Below are 19,573 nucleotides of genomic sequence, written 5' to 3' on the forward strand. Positions count from 1 at the left end.
AGGTCAAAGTCTTCGCTAGTGTGTCATTTTCTTGGTGACCAGCTTGGAAAGCTAGAGTCTTGACTAAAATGTTATGGTTGATATACCTCTTCTCCATTCTTCTCAGCATATATCAGCCGTGGCTCAGTGGTAGCACTCCAGAGACATGAATGCATAATCTAAGCTGACACTTCAGTACAGTGCTGAGGGAGTGCTGCACTGTTGGAGGTGCCGTCTTTCAAGTAAGACTTTAAACCGAGGCCCTATCTGCCCTCTCAGGTGGATGCCCCAAAACACTTTCCAGCCGATTAAGTACTTTTGAAATGTAGTCACTGTTATAATGTAGGAAACGTGGCAGACAATTTGCTCATAGAAAGATCCCACAAATAGCAATGATTTTTTTATTATTGATGTTGGTTGAGGGATAAATATTGGACAGAACATGAGGGAGAACTACCCTGATCTTTTTTGAATAGCTCCATGGGTTCTTTTACATCCACCTGAGTGGGCAGACGTCTCATCCGCATGGGAACAACACCACCTGCACATTCCCCTCCAAGTCACACACCATCCCGACTTGGAAATATATCGCCGTTCCTTCATTGTCGCTGGGTCAAAATCCTGGAACTCCCTTCCTAACAGCACTGTGGGAGAACCGTCACCACACGGATTGCAGCGGTTCAAGAAGGCGGCTCACCACCACCTTCTTGAGGGCAATTAGGGATGGGCAATAAATGCCGGCCTTGCCAGCGACGCCCACATCCCGTGAACGAATAAAAAAAAAGACAGCACCTCTGACAGTGCTGCACTCTCTCGATGTGAGCCTAGATTATGTGCTCAAAACTCTGAGGTGGGGCTTGAACTCACAACCTTCTGAGTCAGAGGCAACAATGCTGCCACTAAGAGAAGACTAACATCTGATTTTCCGACCAATATGCTAAGTGGCACTTTCTCTGTTGAATTCCATCTGCCACTGATTTGCCTATCTGCAAATTCTATCTAATTCCTTTGATAGGTCCTTGGTTGATTCTTCCAACTTGACTGTTCCCCCTCTCAGGCTTAGTTTAATATCGTCTGTGAATTTGACCAGCACATTTTAAGCTAAAGCCAGTAGTCAAATTTATTCTCAAGAATAAGAACTATTATTAGAAGCTAAAGAATGCAGCAATTAAACAACTAATTAAGTGGCCATTTATGCCATTTCTACTTAGGTTCTGCAGATCTTCCACCAGAGTTTTGGCGAGAGATCAGAAGAATGCTCACAGAAATTCCATCCCAAAAAGTCCAATATCTAAGTAAAAAAACAGAATATGAAAGGTCAGATGAAGGACATGTACTTGAAACGTTAACTTGACTCTTCTACAGATGCTGCCTCACCTGATCCATTTCCCGCTTCGTTCCTGCCAATTTCCCATTTTAACGCCATTGGTTTTCCCAGCAGAATCCTCATTAATAAATGCAAATCGGAGTCCCATGATGTTCATAGGACCCTGATAGCATTTTAACCCACTCATGAGTGGGGTGGCAGCTCTGACAGGTAACGATGTTGGGAAGAAAGTGAGGTCCTCCAAGGTAAGTTTAAAAATAACTTTCCTTAGTGGGGCCAGATGGAGTGGGTGTGTTCCTCTGGGCCCCCCATGGAAAGTCCGGCCATCTGCTACCCCAGGCTCACACCTTCCCCAGTCACAAGACCCTCGCAACACCATATCAACCTCCCCAGACTTACCTTACTGCTGACCGCCTTCTCTTGGTGCCGACAGCAGCCTCCAGCCGCCTGATCTTCATCCCCCCACCAGCTAGCTGCCATTATCTGCCAGAGACAGATGAGCAACTGAGCATTCAAATGAGGCAATCTGCCGGGCCTCTCAATGAAGACAACCATGCAGGATTGCAGTCCCCTCCCAATAGCTTCCCACTGTGAGATAAAATCAGCCCTTTTGTGTAATCTATTAATTGAGTCTTTGAGCATAAAAGGCTCTTGAGCCAAACAGAGCCTCTCCCACTGCCATGGTATTAAACAACAAAACAGCTTGCATTTATATAGCACCTTTAACCTAGCAAAACATCCCAAGGTGCTTTACAGGAGCGTTTCTTGCACAATTTGGGTGGATGGGGCAGAAAATTTACCAAAACATGGCCGTGCGTATTCAAAGTAGGCGGTAACGATAGGGTGGCATCATACACCATATTTCCCATCATTACCCCTATAGCAATGTTGGCATGAGTACTATTACTGGCATTGACTGTTGCTAAGGACCAGCACAAGGTAAGTTTAATCCCCCTCCCCCCCCTCCACTCCCTCCTCACAGGAATTTTGATAACAGAGATTGAGGCTGCCTTTCCCTCCCCTACAGGTAGCCGGCCCCACTCCACTACTGCAGACACCCGAGGCCTTATAGCAGCTATTGTCCGCCCCATCCGTGGTGGGCTCCCTAGTTGAATAATTTAAAGTTGGCCTGGTCCCGGGAAATGCACTGCTAACAAAAAGCCCACTCCGCCCAGCGCTACCCCTGCCCACCCTGCCAATTAACACCGCCCCTCCCGGCTACAGGAAAATCTAGGATACTCTGTCACTAAACAGCTTCCTTGTTGTTATGCCTTCCGTAGGATCCTCCCTGAGTCTGCAAGATGGCTTGTAACACAAGGACGAAATGAAGCAGCCAAGAAATATCTCATGAATGCAGCAATAATGAACAAAAGGGTGGTACCTGAAGCATTGTTTGACAAGGTACTTATCATAGTTTAAACGCTTAAAGGAATAGTTTGAGCTGTGATAATTGTGTTCAGTTGACCTTGTTGGAAAGAAAAGCTGGGTACCATGTCATGTTCATAAATTGTAAACAATTTTACAACACCAAGTTATAGTCCAACAATTTTATTTGAAATTCACAAGCTTTCGGAGGCTTCCTCCTTCCTCAGGTGAATGTGGAAATGAAATCCTCGAACCCTTCGCATTTATAAATCACAGAACAATACCTGGTGATTACAGATAGTCTTTCCAACTGCCCGTTGCCAAGGCAATCACAGTGTTCAGACAGAGAGGTGTTACCTACAAGGCCACCGAATATACAAACAACCAAAAAAAAAACAGAGAGGCAGAAACATCCAGAAGGAAGAGAAAGACAGCAAATGACCCGTTATATTAAAAACAGATAACATTTGTTCGCTGGTGGGGTTACGTGTAGCGCGACATGAACCCAAGATCCCGGTTGAGGCCGTCCTCATGGGTGCGGAACTTGGCTATCAATTTCTGCTCGACGATTTTGCGTTGTCGTGTGTCTCGAAGGCCGCCTTGGAGTACGCTTACCCGAAGGTCGGTGGCTGAATGTCCTTGACTGCTGAAGTGTTCCCCGACTGGAAGGAACCCTCCTGTCTGGCGATTGTTGCGCGGTGTCCGTTCATCCGTTGTCGCAGCGTCTGCATGGTCTCGCCAATGTACCATGCTCTGGGGCATCCTTTCCTGCAATGTATGAGGTAGACAACAGCAGACAGAGGGATCCACGGTACAGCAACCGAAGAGGAAAGAGTCATACTGGACTCCTCCGGAGGGTCGCTGCCCTCAGCTTGACATGTATGCTCAAACTGTCAGGAAATGCGTCAATGCCAGATTCATCAGCCGCATTCAGAAGACAGTCCAGAATGTCACCCGAGCACAACGCAATGCCATCAACGCTCTCAAGACCAACCGCAACATCGTCATCAATCCAGCGGACAAAGGAGGAGCCATCGTCATACAGAACAGAACGGACTATTGCAAAGAAGCATACCGACAACTGGACAACCAGGAACACTACAGACGGTTACCCGCAGATCCGACCAAAGAACACACCCACCATCTCAACAAACTGATCAAGACCTTCGATCCAGACCTTCAAAGCATCCTACGCACTCTCATCCCACGTACTCCCCGCGTGGGAGACTTCTACTGCCTCCCAAAGATACACAAAGCCAACACACCCGGACGTCCTATCCTATCAGGCAACGGAACCCTGTGTGAGAACCTCTCTGGATACATCGAGGGCATCCTGAAACCCATCGTACAGGGAACCCCCAGCTTCTGTCGCGACACTACAGACTTCCTACAAAAACTCAATACCCATGGACCTGTTGAACCAGGAACACTTCTCACCACGATGGACGTCTCGGCACTCTACACCAGTATCCCCCACGATGACGGCATTGCTGCGACAGCATCAATACTCAACACCAACAACAGCCAATCTCCAGACGCCATCCTACAACTCATCCGCTTCATCCTGGATCACAATGTCTTCACCTTCGATAACCAGTTCTTTACCCAAACACACGGAACAGCCATGGGGACTAAATTCACACCCCAATACGCCAACATTTTCATGCACAAGTTCGAGCAGGACTTCTTCACTGCACAGGACCTCCAACCAACACTATACACCAGATACATCGACGACATTTTCTTTCTATGGACCCACGGCGAAGAATCACTAAAGAGACTACACGATAACATCAACAAGTTCCATCCCACCATCAAGCTCACCATGGACTACTCCTCAGAATCGGTTTCTTTCTTGGACACACGAATCTCCATCAAAGACGGGCACCTCAGCACCTCACTCTACCGCAAGCCCACGGACAACCTCACGATGCTCCACTTTTCCAGCTTCCACCCTAACCACGTCAAAGAGGCCATCCCCTATGGACAGGCCCTGCGAATACACAGGGTCTGCTCAGACGAGGAGGAATGCGATGGACACCTACAGACGCTGAAAGACGCCCTAGTAAGAACGGGATATGACGCTCGACTCATCGATCGACAGTTCCGACGGGCCACAGCGAAAAATCGCATAGACCTCCTCAGAAGACTAACACGGGACGCAACCAACAGAGTACCCTTCGTCGTCCAGTACTTCCCCGGAGCGGAGAAACTACGCCATGTTCTCCGCAGCCTTCAACATGTCATCAATGACGACGAACACCTCACTATGGCCATCCCCACACCTCCACTACTCGCCTTTAAACAGCCACCCAAACTCAAACAGACCATCGTTCGCAGCAAATTACCCAGCTTTCAGGAGAACAGCGTCCATGACACCACACAACCCTGTCACGGTAACCTCTGCAAGACATGCCAGATCATCGACACAGATACCACCATCACACGAGAGGACACCACCCACCAGGTGCATGGTTCATACTCCTGTGACTCAGTCAACGTTGTCTACCTCATACGTTGCAGGAAAGGATGCCCCAGAGCATGGTACATTGGTGAGACCATGCAGACGCTGCGACAACGGATGAACGGACACCGCGCAACAATTGCCAGACAGGAGGGTTCCCTCCCAGTCGGGGAACACTTCAGCAGTCAAGGACATTCAGCCACCGACCTTCGGGTAAGCGTACTCCAAGGCGGCCTTCGAGACACACGACAACGCAAAATCGTCGAGCAGAAATTGATAGCCAAGTTCCGCACCCATGAGGACGGCCTCAACCGGGATCTTGGGTTCATGTCGCGCTACACGTAACCCCACCAGCGAACAAATGTTATCTGTTTTTAATATAACGGGTCACTTGCTGTCTTTCTCTTCCTTCTGGATGTTTCTATGTTTCTGCCTCTCTCTCTTTTTTTTGGTTGTTTGTATATTCGGTGGCCTTGTAGGTAACATCTCTCTGTCTGAACACTGTGATTGCCTTGGCAACGGGCAGTTGGAAAGACTATCTGTAATCACCAGGTATTGTTCTGTGATTTATAAATGCGAAGGGTTCGAGGATTTCATTTCCACATTCACCTGAGGAAGGAGGAAGCCTCCGAAAGCTTGTGAATTTCAAATAAAATTGTTGGACTATAACTTGGTGTTGTAAAATTGTTTACAATTGTCAACCCCAGTCCATCACCGGCATCTCCACATCATGTTAATAAATTGACATAGCACCTAATTATATCTCAAAGTGCTTCACTTGACTTTGAAGCACAGTGTCTGATCTGTAAGCAAACTCAACAGCTATGAGATGAATGACCAGTTAATCTGGAGTTTAAAACACCAGGAGAACTCCCATAGTGCCAGGGAAACAGCCACCTAAACAGACAGCACCGCACTTAACGTCTCATCCGAAGGATAACACCTCTGACAATGTAGCACTCCCTCGGTACTCAACTGGAATATTATGTTACTTTATGAGCTCAAACCTTGGCGGGTGCCTCAAACTCACAACTTTATTACATCGCTAAGTGTGTCAGCCTTGGCTCAGTTTGTGCACTCTTGCCTCTGATTCAGAGGTTGCAGGTTGAAGCCATACTCCAGAGACTTGAGTATATCATCTAGGGTGACACTTCAGTGCAGTGCTGCACTGTTAGAGATGCTGTCTTTCGGATGAGATGTTAAACCGAGCCCCCTGCTGCCCTCTCAAGTGGACGTAAAAGATCCCACAGCATTATTTGATAAACAGCAGGGGAATTCTCCTAGTGTCCTGGTCAATATATATCCCTCAACCAACAGCACTAAAAACAGATTATCTGGTCATTTATCACATTGCTGTTTGTGGGACCTTCTGTGTGGAATTTGGATGCCATGTTTCCTACGTTACAACAGTGACTACACTTCAAAAGTACTTAATTGGCTGTAAAGCACTTTGGGACATCCTGAGTTTGGGAAAGATGCTATATAAATGCAAGTTAATTCTTTCTTATTCGGTGCTCATATTTGGTGATGCACTTAATTACTCTGAACTTCAATTTTCAACACTGTCAGCTTCTGAAAGAGAGAGATAAGTTAGCGGATTAGATGAGGTATCTTTTCTGTAACTGGACTACATCAGTTCAGGTGAAGCTTTCCATCTCTTTAAGATGCTGACAGGTGCGCTGCGCACTTTCTGGTTTTCTTTCTAGAAAGTTCCTGACCTCGGTTGGGCTGTGCATTGAGGATGGGGTTTGGCAGAGCTGTGTTGATTGGAGGTAAATTGTTCCTATGCCAGGAGGGAGGGCAGATGGGAACATAGTAGCCAAGGTCACTCCGGGTAGCTGCTTCGCACCATCTGGCATTTGGTTATAGAACACTATAAGCAGTGGCCTGGGAGTATTTTGCCTGACCAGCCAGGGAATGCTGTGCTACATGGATGGAGGAAGGACCTAGAGGGAACATGTGGAATGGGATAAACTAGGAAAGTACATATTTTTCCAATATTCTTGGTCTGGAAAAATTTTTTGCAACTCGTTACCAAGAATGGTCATCAGCCAGTCAGATGTTTACAATTCATTGATACTGGGTGCCTAATATTACCACATTTACTTTCAAGCTCGCAGCTGAGGAGAAAATCCAGCAGACCACTGTTTTGCATCTTTTTAAGACATCAAGTCTGAGGAGAGTTACGTTGGTATTGAACTTCATCTGGTAATATTGAGTTCTTCATCAATTAATTTCCCAATTTATGATATTGTGTTACAGTAAAATCCCAATTCTGCATATTCAATGGGGAAGGTTAGAGACAAAGTATATGGTTTATAATCCAACTTGTATACAATACAAAGTGCTTTTTCATTAAAATAGTAAGGAATTGACCGGTGTGATAAGATGGTTGCTGGGGTCACAATCTTAGCAACACATCATAGCAATAGTGTCTATCTGACTGCGCCATGGGAATGAATACCCAAAGTTGAAATTTGTTTTTATTTCCAATTTTCTTCCTTTTTTTCCCCTGAAGGGATAGCCTTGTATTGGGATGAGGTCCCATTCGGCCTAACAGCCTACTGGTAGCTCAACCAAATGGCTGTTTTTCATTTGTTAGCCTAGACAGTGAGCTTTACATAGAAACATAAAAAATAGGAGCTGGAATAGACCATTTGACACATCGAGCCTGCTCCGCCATTCAATATGATCATGGCAGATCCTCTATCTCAATACCATATTCCCGCTCTCTCCCCATACCCCTTGATGCCTTTGTGTCTTGAAATCTATCTAGCTCCTTCTTAAATATATTCAGTAACTTGGCCTCCACAGCCTTCTGTGGTAGAGAATTCCACAGGTTCACCACCCTCTGAGTGAAGAAATTTCTCCTCATCTCAGTCCTAAATGTCCTACCCCATATCCTGAGACTGTGACCCCTTGTTCTGGACCCCCCAGCCAGGGGAAACATCCTCCCTGCATCCAATCTGTCTAGCCCTGTCAGAATTTTATATGTTTCAATGAGATCCCCTCTCATTCTTCTAAACTCGAGTGAACACAGGCCGAGTCGACCCATTCTGTCCTCATATGACAGTCCTGCCATCCCAGGAATCAGTCTGGTGAACCTTCACTGCACTCCGTCTATGACAAGTATATCCTTTCTTAGGTAAGGAGACCAAAACTGCACACAATACTCCAGGTGTGGTCTCACCAAGACCCTGTATAACTACAGTAAGACATCCTTGCTTCTGTACTCAAATCCTCTTGCAATGAAGGCCAACATACCTGCTTGCTGCACCTGCATGTTTGCTTTCACTGACTGGTGTACAAGGACACCCTGGTCCCTTTGTACATCAACATTTCCCAATCTATCACCATTTAAATAATACTCTGCCTTTCTGTTTTTCCTTCCGAAGTGGATAACTTCACATTTATCCACATTATACTGCATCTGCCATGTATTTGCCCACTCACTCAACTTGTCTAAATCGCCTTGAAGCCTCTTTGCATCCTCCTCACAACTCACGATCCCACCTAGTTTTGTGTCATCAGCAAACTTGGAAATATTGCATTTGGTTCCCTCATCCAAATCATTGATATATATTGTGAATAGCTGGAGCCCAAACACCAATCCCTGCAGTACCCCACTAGTCACTGCCTGCCACCCCGAAAAAGACCCATTTATTCCTACTCTCTGTTTCCTGTCGGTAACCAACTTTCAATCCATGCCAATATATTCCCACCAATCCCATGTGCTTTAATTTTGCACACTAATCTCTTATGTGGGACTTTATCAAAGGCCTTCTGAAAATCCAAATAAACCACATCCACTGGTTCTCCCTTATCTATTCTACCAGTTACATCCTCAAAAAACTCCAGTAGGTTTGTCAAACATGATTTCCCTTTCATAAATCCATGTTGACTTTGTCTAATCCTGTTGATATTTTCTAAATGGCCTGTTATCACATCCTTTATAATAGACTCTAGCATTTTCCCTACTACAGATGTTAGGCTACCTGTCTGTAGTTCCGTTTTCTCTCTCCTTTTTAAAATAGTGGGGTTACATTTGCCACCCTCCAATCTGCAGGAACTGTTCCATAATCTATAGAATTTTGGAAGCTGACAACCAATGCATCCACTATTTCCATGGCTACCTCTTTTAGTACTCTGGGATGCAGATTATCAGGTCCTGGGGATTTATCGGCTTTCAGTCCCATTAATTTCTCCAGCACTATTTTTTTACTAATACTAATTTCCTTTAATTCCTCCTTCTCACTGGTCCCTTGGTTCCCTAGCATTTCTGGGAAGTTATTTGTGTCCTCTTCCATGAAGACAGAACCAAAGTATTTGTTTAATTGCTCTGCCATTTCCCTGTTCCCCATTATAAATTCTCCCTTTTCTGACTGTAAGGGACCTACATTTATCTTCACTAATCTTTTTCTTTTTACATGTTTTTTAGCAGGCTATTAAACCATAGTAGGCAGCACTGCAGATCTTGAACCAATCCTCACCTGATGTTCACACACGCACGCACACACACAGAGTCCAGCAGGAGTTACTGGATTCCCCTCTAATCCAGAGCACACTGAGACTAACTGGGGCACTACATTCCTTCCTTGCCTGAGATCAACTAAATCTAATAGGACACACTGTCCCCATGATCTCCCGCCCATAATATATATAACGTGATTTAGTAAATTACCCCTATAATTTAGTGCAGATAACATTTGTGCTGTTCAGTTGAATAAATTGTGGGAAAAAATAGTACCTCATGGGTATTCGTTTAACAAGAATTGAAGCCAGTTGGGACTTGATCAAGTTTTGCTTATGCCAGAAATTTACATATAATTTGACATCACTAAATGTGAGGGATAGACAGTTGTGATACTGAATCATTACATTGCTAAACTCATTCCTTTATTTCTCCCCTGGCACCGCAGGTTTGTAAACAGCTTTGTGTATTACGGATTGTGCTTCAGTGTCGGAAGCTTTGGCATGGACATTTACCTAACGCAGTTCATCTTTGGACTGGTGGAGATCCTGCGTGGCTCCTGCATCTGGCTACTGGAGATATTCGGTCGGAAAAAATGTCAGGGAGGTTTCCTGTTGCTTAGTGGAGTCACTTGCCTCCTTATATTGGCTATTCCAGAAGGTAAAAATGGAGCAAATGGGTGGTGGACCAGTTGAAATACTGTCATAGCAATCCGTGGTGCCCATTTCAAATTGGTATTCTTAGAATAATAGAATCTTACAGCACCAAAAGGGGCCATTCAGCCCATTGTGCCTGTGCGGCTCTTCGAAAGAGCTTATCCAATTAGTCCCACTCCCCGGCTCTTTCCCCATTGCCCTGCAAATTTTTCTTTTTCAAGTATATATCTAAATCCCCTTTAAAAGTTACTATTGAATCTGCTTCCACCACCCTTCCGGACAGTGAATTCAAGATCATAACAACTCGCTGCATAAAAACTTTCTTTACGTCAGGAGTCCCGCGCACCAGAATGATAGGAAATGATGTGCAGCGGCACCAGGCCCCCAAACTAATAATAAAGCGAAGTTCTCATCCTTTTGAGGCAGGACTTTCTACTGCTGCTGATCTCATCTGCTGGAAATGTATTGGGAAACAAGCTCAGCGCACTTACCAGCAGGGAAAGACTTCTGCCAATTTTTCACATCCGGCCGCCACAATTGGACGGTACAGGTAGGAAGATCTGAGCTTCACTGCCTAGGCTCACATTTGAATAATAGACACTTGTGCAAGGTACCAGGTGGCAGTTGTCCATGGGGGACTGCTGGTATCCGTGGGGGGCTGCAGGTCTCTCTGGGAGGGAGCGGCAGGTGTCCGTGGGGGGTGGGGGGTTGCTGCTGGTGTCCGCGGTGGGGGGGGGGGGGGGCGCTGCAGGTGTCCATGGGGGGGTTGCTGCTGTTGTCCATGGGGGTTGCTGCCTATATCCGTTGGGGTGGCTGCAGGTGTCCATGGGGGCTACACCCCAGCCAGAGGCAGAACGCTTCAGGCAACATATAAGTTAATAAATAATTTTGCTTGACCAAACAAAGTCTGTAGTTGGTGCTGGAAAGGGGCATCAGGCTGTGCCATGGGTTACAGGAATCTAATCAAGGGATTCAGATGGATTATATTCAAAATAATGGATACCTGGGAGTGAGTTACAGGCTGGAATCTGCTCAAGGGGTTCAGATGGTTTATATATAGAATGATGGGTACAAGGGAATGAGGTGTGAGGCAATGAGGAACATTAATTGAAATGATAGCTACTGCATTTACAATGAAATCTTGCATTCTTACCCCATATACTCACGCATAAAGCAACTTACATATGAGAAAATACTCAATTTTCTAATCAAAAGAGCTGCAAAAAGATGAATGACCATAAGTCACTGTGTTCCTCAGAGAGAGGACAATTTGCGTTTAATGAATGCTGACTATTCCATGCATTGCCATTGCTGCACACAGACGGGATTGGGACCGGGTATCTGAGAGATGCCTGTGGGCGATCAGGAGCCAGGGAGAAGGGAGCAGGAGACCGGGAGCTGTAGTAAATGGAACAACACTGGGAGAGTTCGGAATAGGCGGGTAAGTGGGACTGTGCCAGGACTCAACGAGCACACTTCCCAGGATGAGCTAGGGTATCATCCACTGCATTTACCCTCACATAATGCAATCCCCTTCATTTTCAATCCCCTCCTCCAAACCAGCGGGTGATTTAAATTTCATATTTTTATACAGGAGTAGCTTTCTGACTTCTTGCCCCCAGCTGGGAGCCTCACTCACAGTGTGCGTTTATCGGCAATCCGGGCGCACGCTGAGCACAGAATTTTGGGCAGGGAGAGCCCGAATTTCTAATTCACTGGGCAAGGCCACCAAAGTCAGAAAAAGGCCCATTACAGTATCTGTTCTTTGTGTTCCAGGTATGCCTGTTGAAGTCACTGTGCTTGCTGTCATTGGGAAATTGGCAATCTCTTGCTCCTTCTCCGTTTGTTTTGTTTATTCTGTTGAATTATTCCCGACTGTGATCAGGTATGATAGAATATAAAAGTCACCATGCAATGAGCAACTGTGATATCTGTCAGTTTTGGTGTTTTTTTTTGCTGGAGAATGGAATGCTTTGTCCATTTTCTGCACCCACTGTATGCATCAAGCATTCTCAGGTCAGGTGTAGCATGCATTAAATGCAGAGTACAGTTCTGTCTACTCTGCCCAATAACGTGCTTTAACATGTGTACCAGTTATGTTACTGGACTAATAATGAACGTGAGTTCAAATCCCACCATGGCAATTTTCATTTGATTTCAATTTAAAATCTGGAAATAAAAAGCTGGTATCAGTAAAAGTGACCATGAAGCCGTCGATTGTCATAAAAACCCAACATGTTCAGTAATGTTCTCTAGGGAAGAAAACCTGCTGCGGTAACCTGGTCTATTCTATATGTGACTCCAGTCCCACACCAATGTGGTTGAATCTTAACTGCCCTCTGAAATTGCCAAGCAAGACACTTAGTTGTATTACCATCTGGTCAGGGCAACTTGTGATGGGCAATAAATGCCAGTCTTGCCAGCGACACCCACATCCCAATAATGGGCGTAAAGAGGCAGTGAGCCGATTGCTGGTAAGTGAAGATCAGGTGGCCCAATGGCTGCCTGCGAGCACTCCGGTAAGTCACATAGGGGGAAGGGGGGTTGTTCGGGAGGGTCTTGTGGGTGTGAAGGGGGGCTGGGGCAGCAAAAGCCTAGGCTCTCCTTGTGGGACCCGGGGCCTCCACTTTTTCTCTAATAGGTTTAACTGAGCGGGTTCCCCGCGGAGGGCACCCCACAGTACACCATTAAAATGTCATCGGGGTCCTATGAACGTCATAGGACCCCAATCAGCATTTATTAACGTGATTCCCACTTGAATCTGGAGGGCGCCTCAGCTGCCGGCAAAAACAGTCAGATTAAACCTGCTGCCACGCCAGAATGGAGCAGCAAATAGAGCCGCTCGATTTGAAATCTCGTTCCTCCCGGTTTCCACCAGGTGGAGGCAGTTAACATTCCCCCTTAATAGTCAGCAAGAGCGTTCAGCCTTAGGTAAAGTCAGATCCATTGAAAGAAGGTAACACCATCAGAAAAACAAGCTTAACATTGAGTAACTGAAGTGTTTAAGATGATTAAAGGATTTTATAGGGTAAATGGAGAGAAACTATTTCATCTGGTGGGGGAGTCCAGAACAAGGAGGAATAATCTTAAAATTAGAGCCAGGCCATTCAGGGGTAATGTCAGGAAGCACTTCTTCACACAAACGGTAGTGGAAATCTGGAACTCTCTCCCCCAAAAAGCTGTTGAGGCTAGTTTGAATAAAAAATGTCAAAACTGAGATTGATAGATTTTTGTTAGGTAAGGGTATTAAGTGATATGAAACCAAGACGGGTAAATGGAGTTCAAGTACAGATCAGTCATTATCTAATTGAATGGTGGAACAGGCTTGAGGGGCTGAATGGTCTTCTCCTGTACCTATGTTCCTCTGAGTAAATACAGTCCCCACTGTAGATGCCGGGCACATTGGTGTTAACGCGATTTGTCCACTATACACCGTGGACGGTAGAATTGGAATTTCTAAACTTCAATAAAGAAGGAGATACATACAGATGGATTTAGAGAGTGAGTGGCCTAAGTACGTAAATCAGCAGAACACAAATGAAATAAAAACAAATGAACTTGTTAATGCTGTAAATATCCATTTTTGGGTTTGTGATGCCTCTTTTCACAATTTAAACAAATATAATATAGACATTTAATAAACAGTTAAGATATCTGTGACTTCAATAAAGTGTGGAATTAACCAATCCATTCATGTCAAAATGCCTGTTCTGGCCACTGTAAGTGGGAGTGTGGCCAGTCATTGTCTACTGATCCCCTCTTTTATTGTGATATCTGCGAACTGAGTAAATAATTTCTTTGGATTTCTTTCATTCCCCACCCAAGTGGTATTGCCACTGAAATGTCAGGATACTTTAGAGGATTTCAAATGATGAGGAAACCTTTCAACCTATAAGTTTAACAATCAGAGCCATTAAATGGTAGGCACAGAATAGTAAGTAATTAAAGTAATCACACTTTAACTGAACACTTGCTGAACTGCCTGAAATAGCCGGCATGTTTAATATGTTGTTAGCAGCGCATTTGTAATTGATGCCTATGGTGATGGAAAATGGTTATCGTTAATTACCCGGTTTAGACGGTTGCCTTCCATAAGTATGGGCGGTATACATGGAGTGGACTGTAATGCCGGCAAGTTTAACACTAGTTCACTTTGTGTTTATGTTACAGGCAGAGTAGCATTGGTTTGATGTCCATGTCAGCTCGGATAAGTGGCATCATCGTCCCCATGATCATGCTTTTGCAACAGAACTACCCGGCTATCCCGTTGGCCCTATTTGGAATCACACCAATAATCGCCAGTGCCCTGAGTGTCCTACTGCCAGAAACTCTCAACAAAGAATTACCAGATCATTCTGGGCAAGTTGGAAACACTAAGGGGTTAGTGCCTGTGTATTTAGTCTTGCTCGCTTTCAAACTCAGCATCATTTAGGCACTACTTCTTGTTATCCCTTCCAGGTCTTCAGCATCAGTAAGAAAGAAAGACATACATTTATATAGTGCCTTTCCTGACCTCAAGATGTCCCAAAGCATTGTACAGCCAATGAAATACTTTTGAAGTATAGTCACTGTTGCAATGCAGGAAACGCAGCAGCCAATTTGCGCACAGCAAGGCCCCACAAACAGCAATGTGATAATGTCCAGATAATTTGTTTTAGATGTTGTTTGAGGGATAAACTCCCCATCTCTCCTTTGAATAGTACCAGGGGATCTTTTATGTCCACCTGAGACAGTAGATGGTGCTGATAGGGCCAGAGAGCATAAATCAGTGAAAAGAAGAAAGAAAAAAACAGACTTGCATTTAAACAGCAGCCCATCATGTCTCTTAGAAACATTCATAAGAGATTCACATTGAACTGCAGTCACTGATATTATGTAGGGGAACAAAGCAACCATTTTGCAGGCAACGTCCCACAATCAGCAATTAAATAAATGATCGATTAAGTTTGGTGATACTGTATTAGTTGAGGGAGGAATGTTGGCCAGGACACGAAGAAAACTCCCTCGATTTCTTCAAATTATAAGATGGGATCTTTAACGTATCTGAGAAGGCTGAAGGGACTTCCGTTTAAAATCTCTGAATGATGGCACTTTGCCAATGCAGCACTCAGTACTACGCTGAAATGACAGCCTAGATGGTGTGCTCTAGGTTGGGAATGGACTTAAACCTAAAACCTTCTGTCTTAGAGATGAGAGTGCAACTCATAGAGCTACATTGACATTAACAGGTTAAAAATAAATTTAGAAGAGATATCCGGAAATATTCTTTACTCAAAGAGTGGCAAATGATTGAAAAATCAATCATTGTGACTTGGGGCTGACTTTTCCTCTCATCTTCCTTTCCTCCCTCTGTGAAATCTCTTGACCTTTAACCCAGGTGTCCCTGCAGCAGTGATACTGAGACAGAGAATTCAACATATGGTGTCAAAGTCAAAGTTGCCCACAAACAATCCTTAATCCAAAGGCTGGCTATGGGGAACATCCAACTCTCATTCATTAGTGTGATGTAAGCATATGAAATGGTTTTACTTCAAGTTTTTATTTTGCTCAGAAAGGTGAGGAATGCTAGTGCTGGGTAAAGGAACACTTTCCATTCTGGGCACCCAACATCAGCATCTATCACTTCCAGTACAGATACACTACGGTTATATATAGAGTAAAGGTCCTGCCACTGTGTCCTAATAAGGTGTTTTGGCACCAACATCAGAGCACCTCGCCTTATTGTGCCAGTGTGACATTTTTCTATTTCCTGCCATCCTTTAGCTTCTAAGACTGAGTTCTAGATTAGGATAAGTCTTCTGCTAGAGTCTCATGTCCCAAGCTTATTACGCGTACAATTTTCACTGTCACCAGAGAAGATCTTCACCTCATCAGTGTGGTGGAATTCAAACCCAGGTTAGAACTCTTTTAATCTGTTGATGGCTGTATTGTAAAGGTGCTTAAAGGCCTCATTTCTCTACATCTCTCCTAGGGAAATGAACAGCAGGAGCGACCTAGAAAATGGACACCATCAGACTGCAAGAGAAAATGGAAACTTTACTGAGAGCACCCGAATGTAAAGCAAAAGATCATCCCAGGACGGTCCTGAATTCTGAGCAACTCTGGCTGTAAATTATTCAGAACTGTTGAGCTGTACTCTGCATTGTAACTTCTAGATTCTACACATTTCCAACGAAGACATCAATATATTAACTGTGCTAAAAGAAAATATTATGTTGCGAAGAAATTGGTTTTAAGGAAAAGATTGAATAATTTTGTATTAGTCACACAGGAGGAAGCTTCAGGGGCAGGAACAATGAATCATGGGAAATGTTCATTGTATGTGACTGAAAATGGCCAATGTGCACTAATGCCAGTGATAGGGATCCATCCGATGGGGTGAGCATCGCTGATTTCAGCAGAATATGTTTGCCTCACTGCTTCACCCGCTGAAGGAAGATTGCATAGCCCTTCAGATTCTCCTTTCACACTCAGGGCATTCCACCACACCCTCCTGCTACACTCACACTATTCCTCACACTCTCCATTAACACTCAGGGCATTCCACCACACCCTCCTGCTACACTCACACTATTCCTCACACTCTCCATTAACACTCAGGGCATTCCACCACACCCTCCTGCTACACTCACACTATTCCTCACACTCTCCATTAACACTCAGGGCATTCCACCATACCCTCCTGCTACACTCACACTATTCCTCACACTCTCCTTTCACACTCAGGGCATTCCACCACACCCTCCTGCTACACTCACACTATTCCTCACATTCTCCTTTAACACTGCTGGCGTTCTTAGCTCTCACTTAAAATGTGCAACTGCTTGCATAACGTATGTTAATGTGTGTTGCAGCCCCCATTTTCTGTTTTTTGCAAATGTCTGGCCCAGCAATAGGTTTGCTCTTTGGCAGTAGACGTTAAAGGCCAGTGGCATTATCATGTGTGGACTGCAGCTTCTATTGGTACACACCCATTTGTTTTAAACAGCCACCTCTTTGTAAATATGGGATTTACTTTCAAAGTGCCCCTGCTTGGAGTCGAAGAAGATCATTAAAGGAATGCCAGGAAAATGAAGCTGTACCAACTTTTATGCCACCAACCTTTTCTGCAAGTAAGTAAGCTTGCACGTATCCCTTCTATTGGTGGGAAATACAGTGAAACTTTAAATCCCTTCAGTTCAGATGAAATGTGAGTTTAATTCGGATTGACTTTAATTTCATTTCTTTAATCAATGTATTTTATTTGTAGGTCATGATGAAGATTTTTGCTGTAGCAACCCATTGAGGCTGCTTTGTAATAAAATTGAACTGTCTTACAAATTTCAATGGAAAATGCAAACAAGTGATTTAAGATAATTAAATGATGCTGATCACTCTGTATCATTCCAATACAAGATGGCTGTGTTGCAATGTAGATAAAACTTTGAACCAACTTTCCTTCTTTATGTACTCTTTATCAAACTGATCCATTTTTAAATCCAAATTCACAGTTTTATCAGTGAATGCAGCATCAGGGAAAAGGAAAAGCACACACTGTACTGTTAGCTGCTGCAGCCCTTTAAACCACTGCAGCAGGGCTCTGGAATCCTGCCTTCATGCATGCAAACTCCCTGGATTCCCCAATATGCAAACAGGAACCAAATTGGTTGCTGTGTTTGCCTACAAAACAAGACTGACTTCTAAAGTATTTAATTGGGGGCAATTTTAACCTCACCTGCCCGGCGGGATAAGGAGTTATTAGGACAGGTGACCAAAACCTTGGTCAAAAAGGTAGGTCTTACGGGGCATCTTAAAGGAGGAGAGAGAGGTAGAGAGGTGGAGAGGTTTAGGGAGGGAATTTCAGAACTTAGGGCCTAGGCAGCTGAAGGCAAGGCCATCAATGGTGGAGAGATTAAAATCAAGGATGTGCAAGAGGCAAGAATTGGAGGAATGCAGAAATCTCGGAGGGTTGTAGGGCTGGAAGAGGTTACAGAGATAGGGAGGGGCGAGGCCATGGATGGATTTGAAAACAAGGATGAAAATTTTAAAATCGAGGTATTCCTGGACCGGGAGCCAATATAGGTCAGCGAGCACAGGGGTGATGGGAGAACGGGACTTAGTGCGAGTTAAGATTCAAGCAGCAGAGTTTTGGATGTGCTCAAGTTTATGGAGGGTGGAAGATGGGAGGCCATTCAAGTCTAGAGGTAACAAAGGCATGGATGAGGGTTTCAGCAGCAGATGAGCTGAGGCAGGGGCGGAGACGGGCGATGTTATGGAGGTGGAAGTAGATGGTCTTGGCGATGGAGCAGGTACGTAGTTGGAAGCTCATCTCAGGGTCGAATAGGACGTCAAGGTTGCAAATAGTCTGGATCAGAGTGAGTGGAGTCACACCCAGCTGGACGACAGAGGAGTGGCATTGGAGGAGGATGGTGTGGTCAACCCTGTCAAAAGGCGCAGACAGGTCGAGAATGATGAGGAGGGATAGTTTACCACAGTCACAGTCACATAGGATGTCATTTGTGACTTTGATAAGGGCCCACCAATGAACAATCTATGATGATTCCCATATCCTGGAACTTATAAGTTGCAAAGTACTGTGGCATGGGCGGAATCTTGATTGGAGGGATTCAAACATGGAGTTGCGGGAAAGATGGGTACAAATTTGGGAGGTGACAACACATTCAAGGATTTTGGAGAGGAAAGGGAGCCAATACCTTGTGCTTCTGGAGAACATGGAATGAATTTAAATGAATTCAGGCAACAGAGTTTCATTCTCACTAAATTATTTTATTACATGTTCACTTGTGCTATACATAAGAAGAAAAATATGTTAAATCTCAACATTTCCAAATATGCTCCCATCAATGAACAACCTACGATGATTCCCAGATCCTGGAACTTATAAGTTGCAAAGTATTTCCCTTTTCTCCCCTGCCAGTTTCCTCATCTCCTTTCCTGAAGTTGCTGACATGCACAAAAGCCGATTACTCTCCAGGTAGCCATTATTTGTATGTTAGCCTAGTCAGCAAGCTGGTTCACCATAGAAGGCATCACAGCCCAAACCAATCCTGTCCTCGTCCAATGTCCCCATGCAGAAAAGGAGGGGGGGGATTCACTGGGTAGTAATCAGGATGGGAACTATGGCTAATTCTTTTCTTCTCTTTATCTCAGAAGAACTGAGACGAATGACAGCTGCAATCAGCCACATCACCACAGAATGGGGATCAAACTTGGGATCTTCCTGGCCTAAATGGCAAAGTGTTTACCTTTGCGAGAATGTAGTTGACAAGTGAACACATGGATCATAGAATCATACAGCACAGAAGGAAGCT

The 19,573-nt window shown here is 44.7% G+C and overlaps 1 protein-coding gene across 2 annotated transcripts in view; it reads left to right on the forward strand.

Annotated features, from left to right (window-relative positions):
- The window catches only part of slc22a13b (solute carrier family 22 member 13b), a 56,833-nt gene extending 39,139 nt beyond the window's left edge, over positions 1–17,694 (forward strand). The window contains exons 5-10 of one of the 2 annotated variants that reach the window (XM_067978764.1): positions 2,587–2,707; positions 7,249–7,343; positions 10,055–10,266; positions 12,039–12,147; positions 14,433–14,642; positions 16,234–17,694. In XM_067978764.1, the coding sequence (XP_067834865.1) occupies positions 2,587–2,707; positions 7,249–7,343; positions 10,055–10,266; positions 12,039–12,147; positions 14,433–14,642; positions 16,234–16,321 (835 nt within the window). In that variant the 3' untranslated portion in view covers positions 16,322–17,694. Of the gene's footprint in view, positions 1–2,586; positions 2,708–7,248; positions 7,344–10,054; positions 10,267–10,688; positions 10,813–12,038; positions 12,148–14,432; positions 14,643–16,233 lie in introns of those variants that run through there. The other variant, XM_067978765.1, reaches the window with a different exon arrangement.
- Positions 17,695–19,573: the final 1,879 nt, after the last annotated feature.

Source organism: Heptranchias perlo, chromosome 3 (assembly GCF_035084215.1).
Source record: "Heptranchias perlo isolate sHepPer1 chromosome 3, sHepPer1.hap1, whole genome shotgun sequence".
In the NCBI taxonomy this organism is placed as follows: Eukaryota; Metazoa; Chordata; class Chondrichthyes; order Hexanchiformes; family Hexanchidae; genus Heptranchias; species Heptranchias perlo.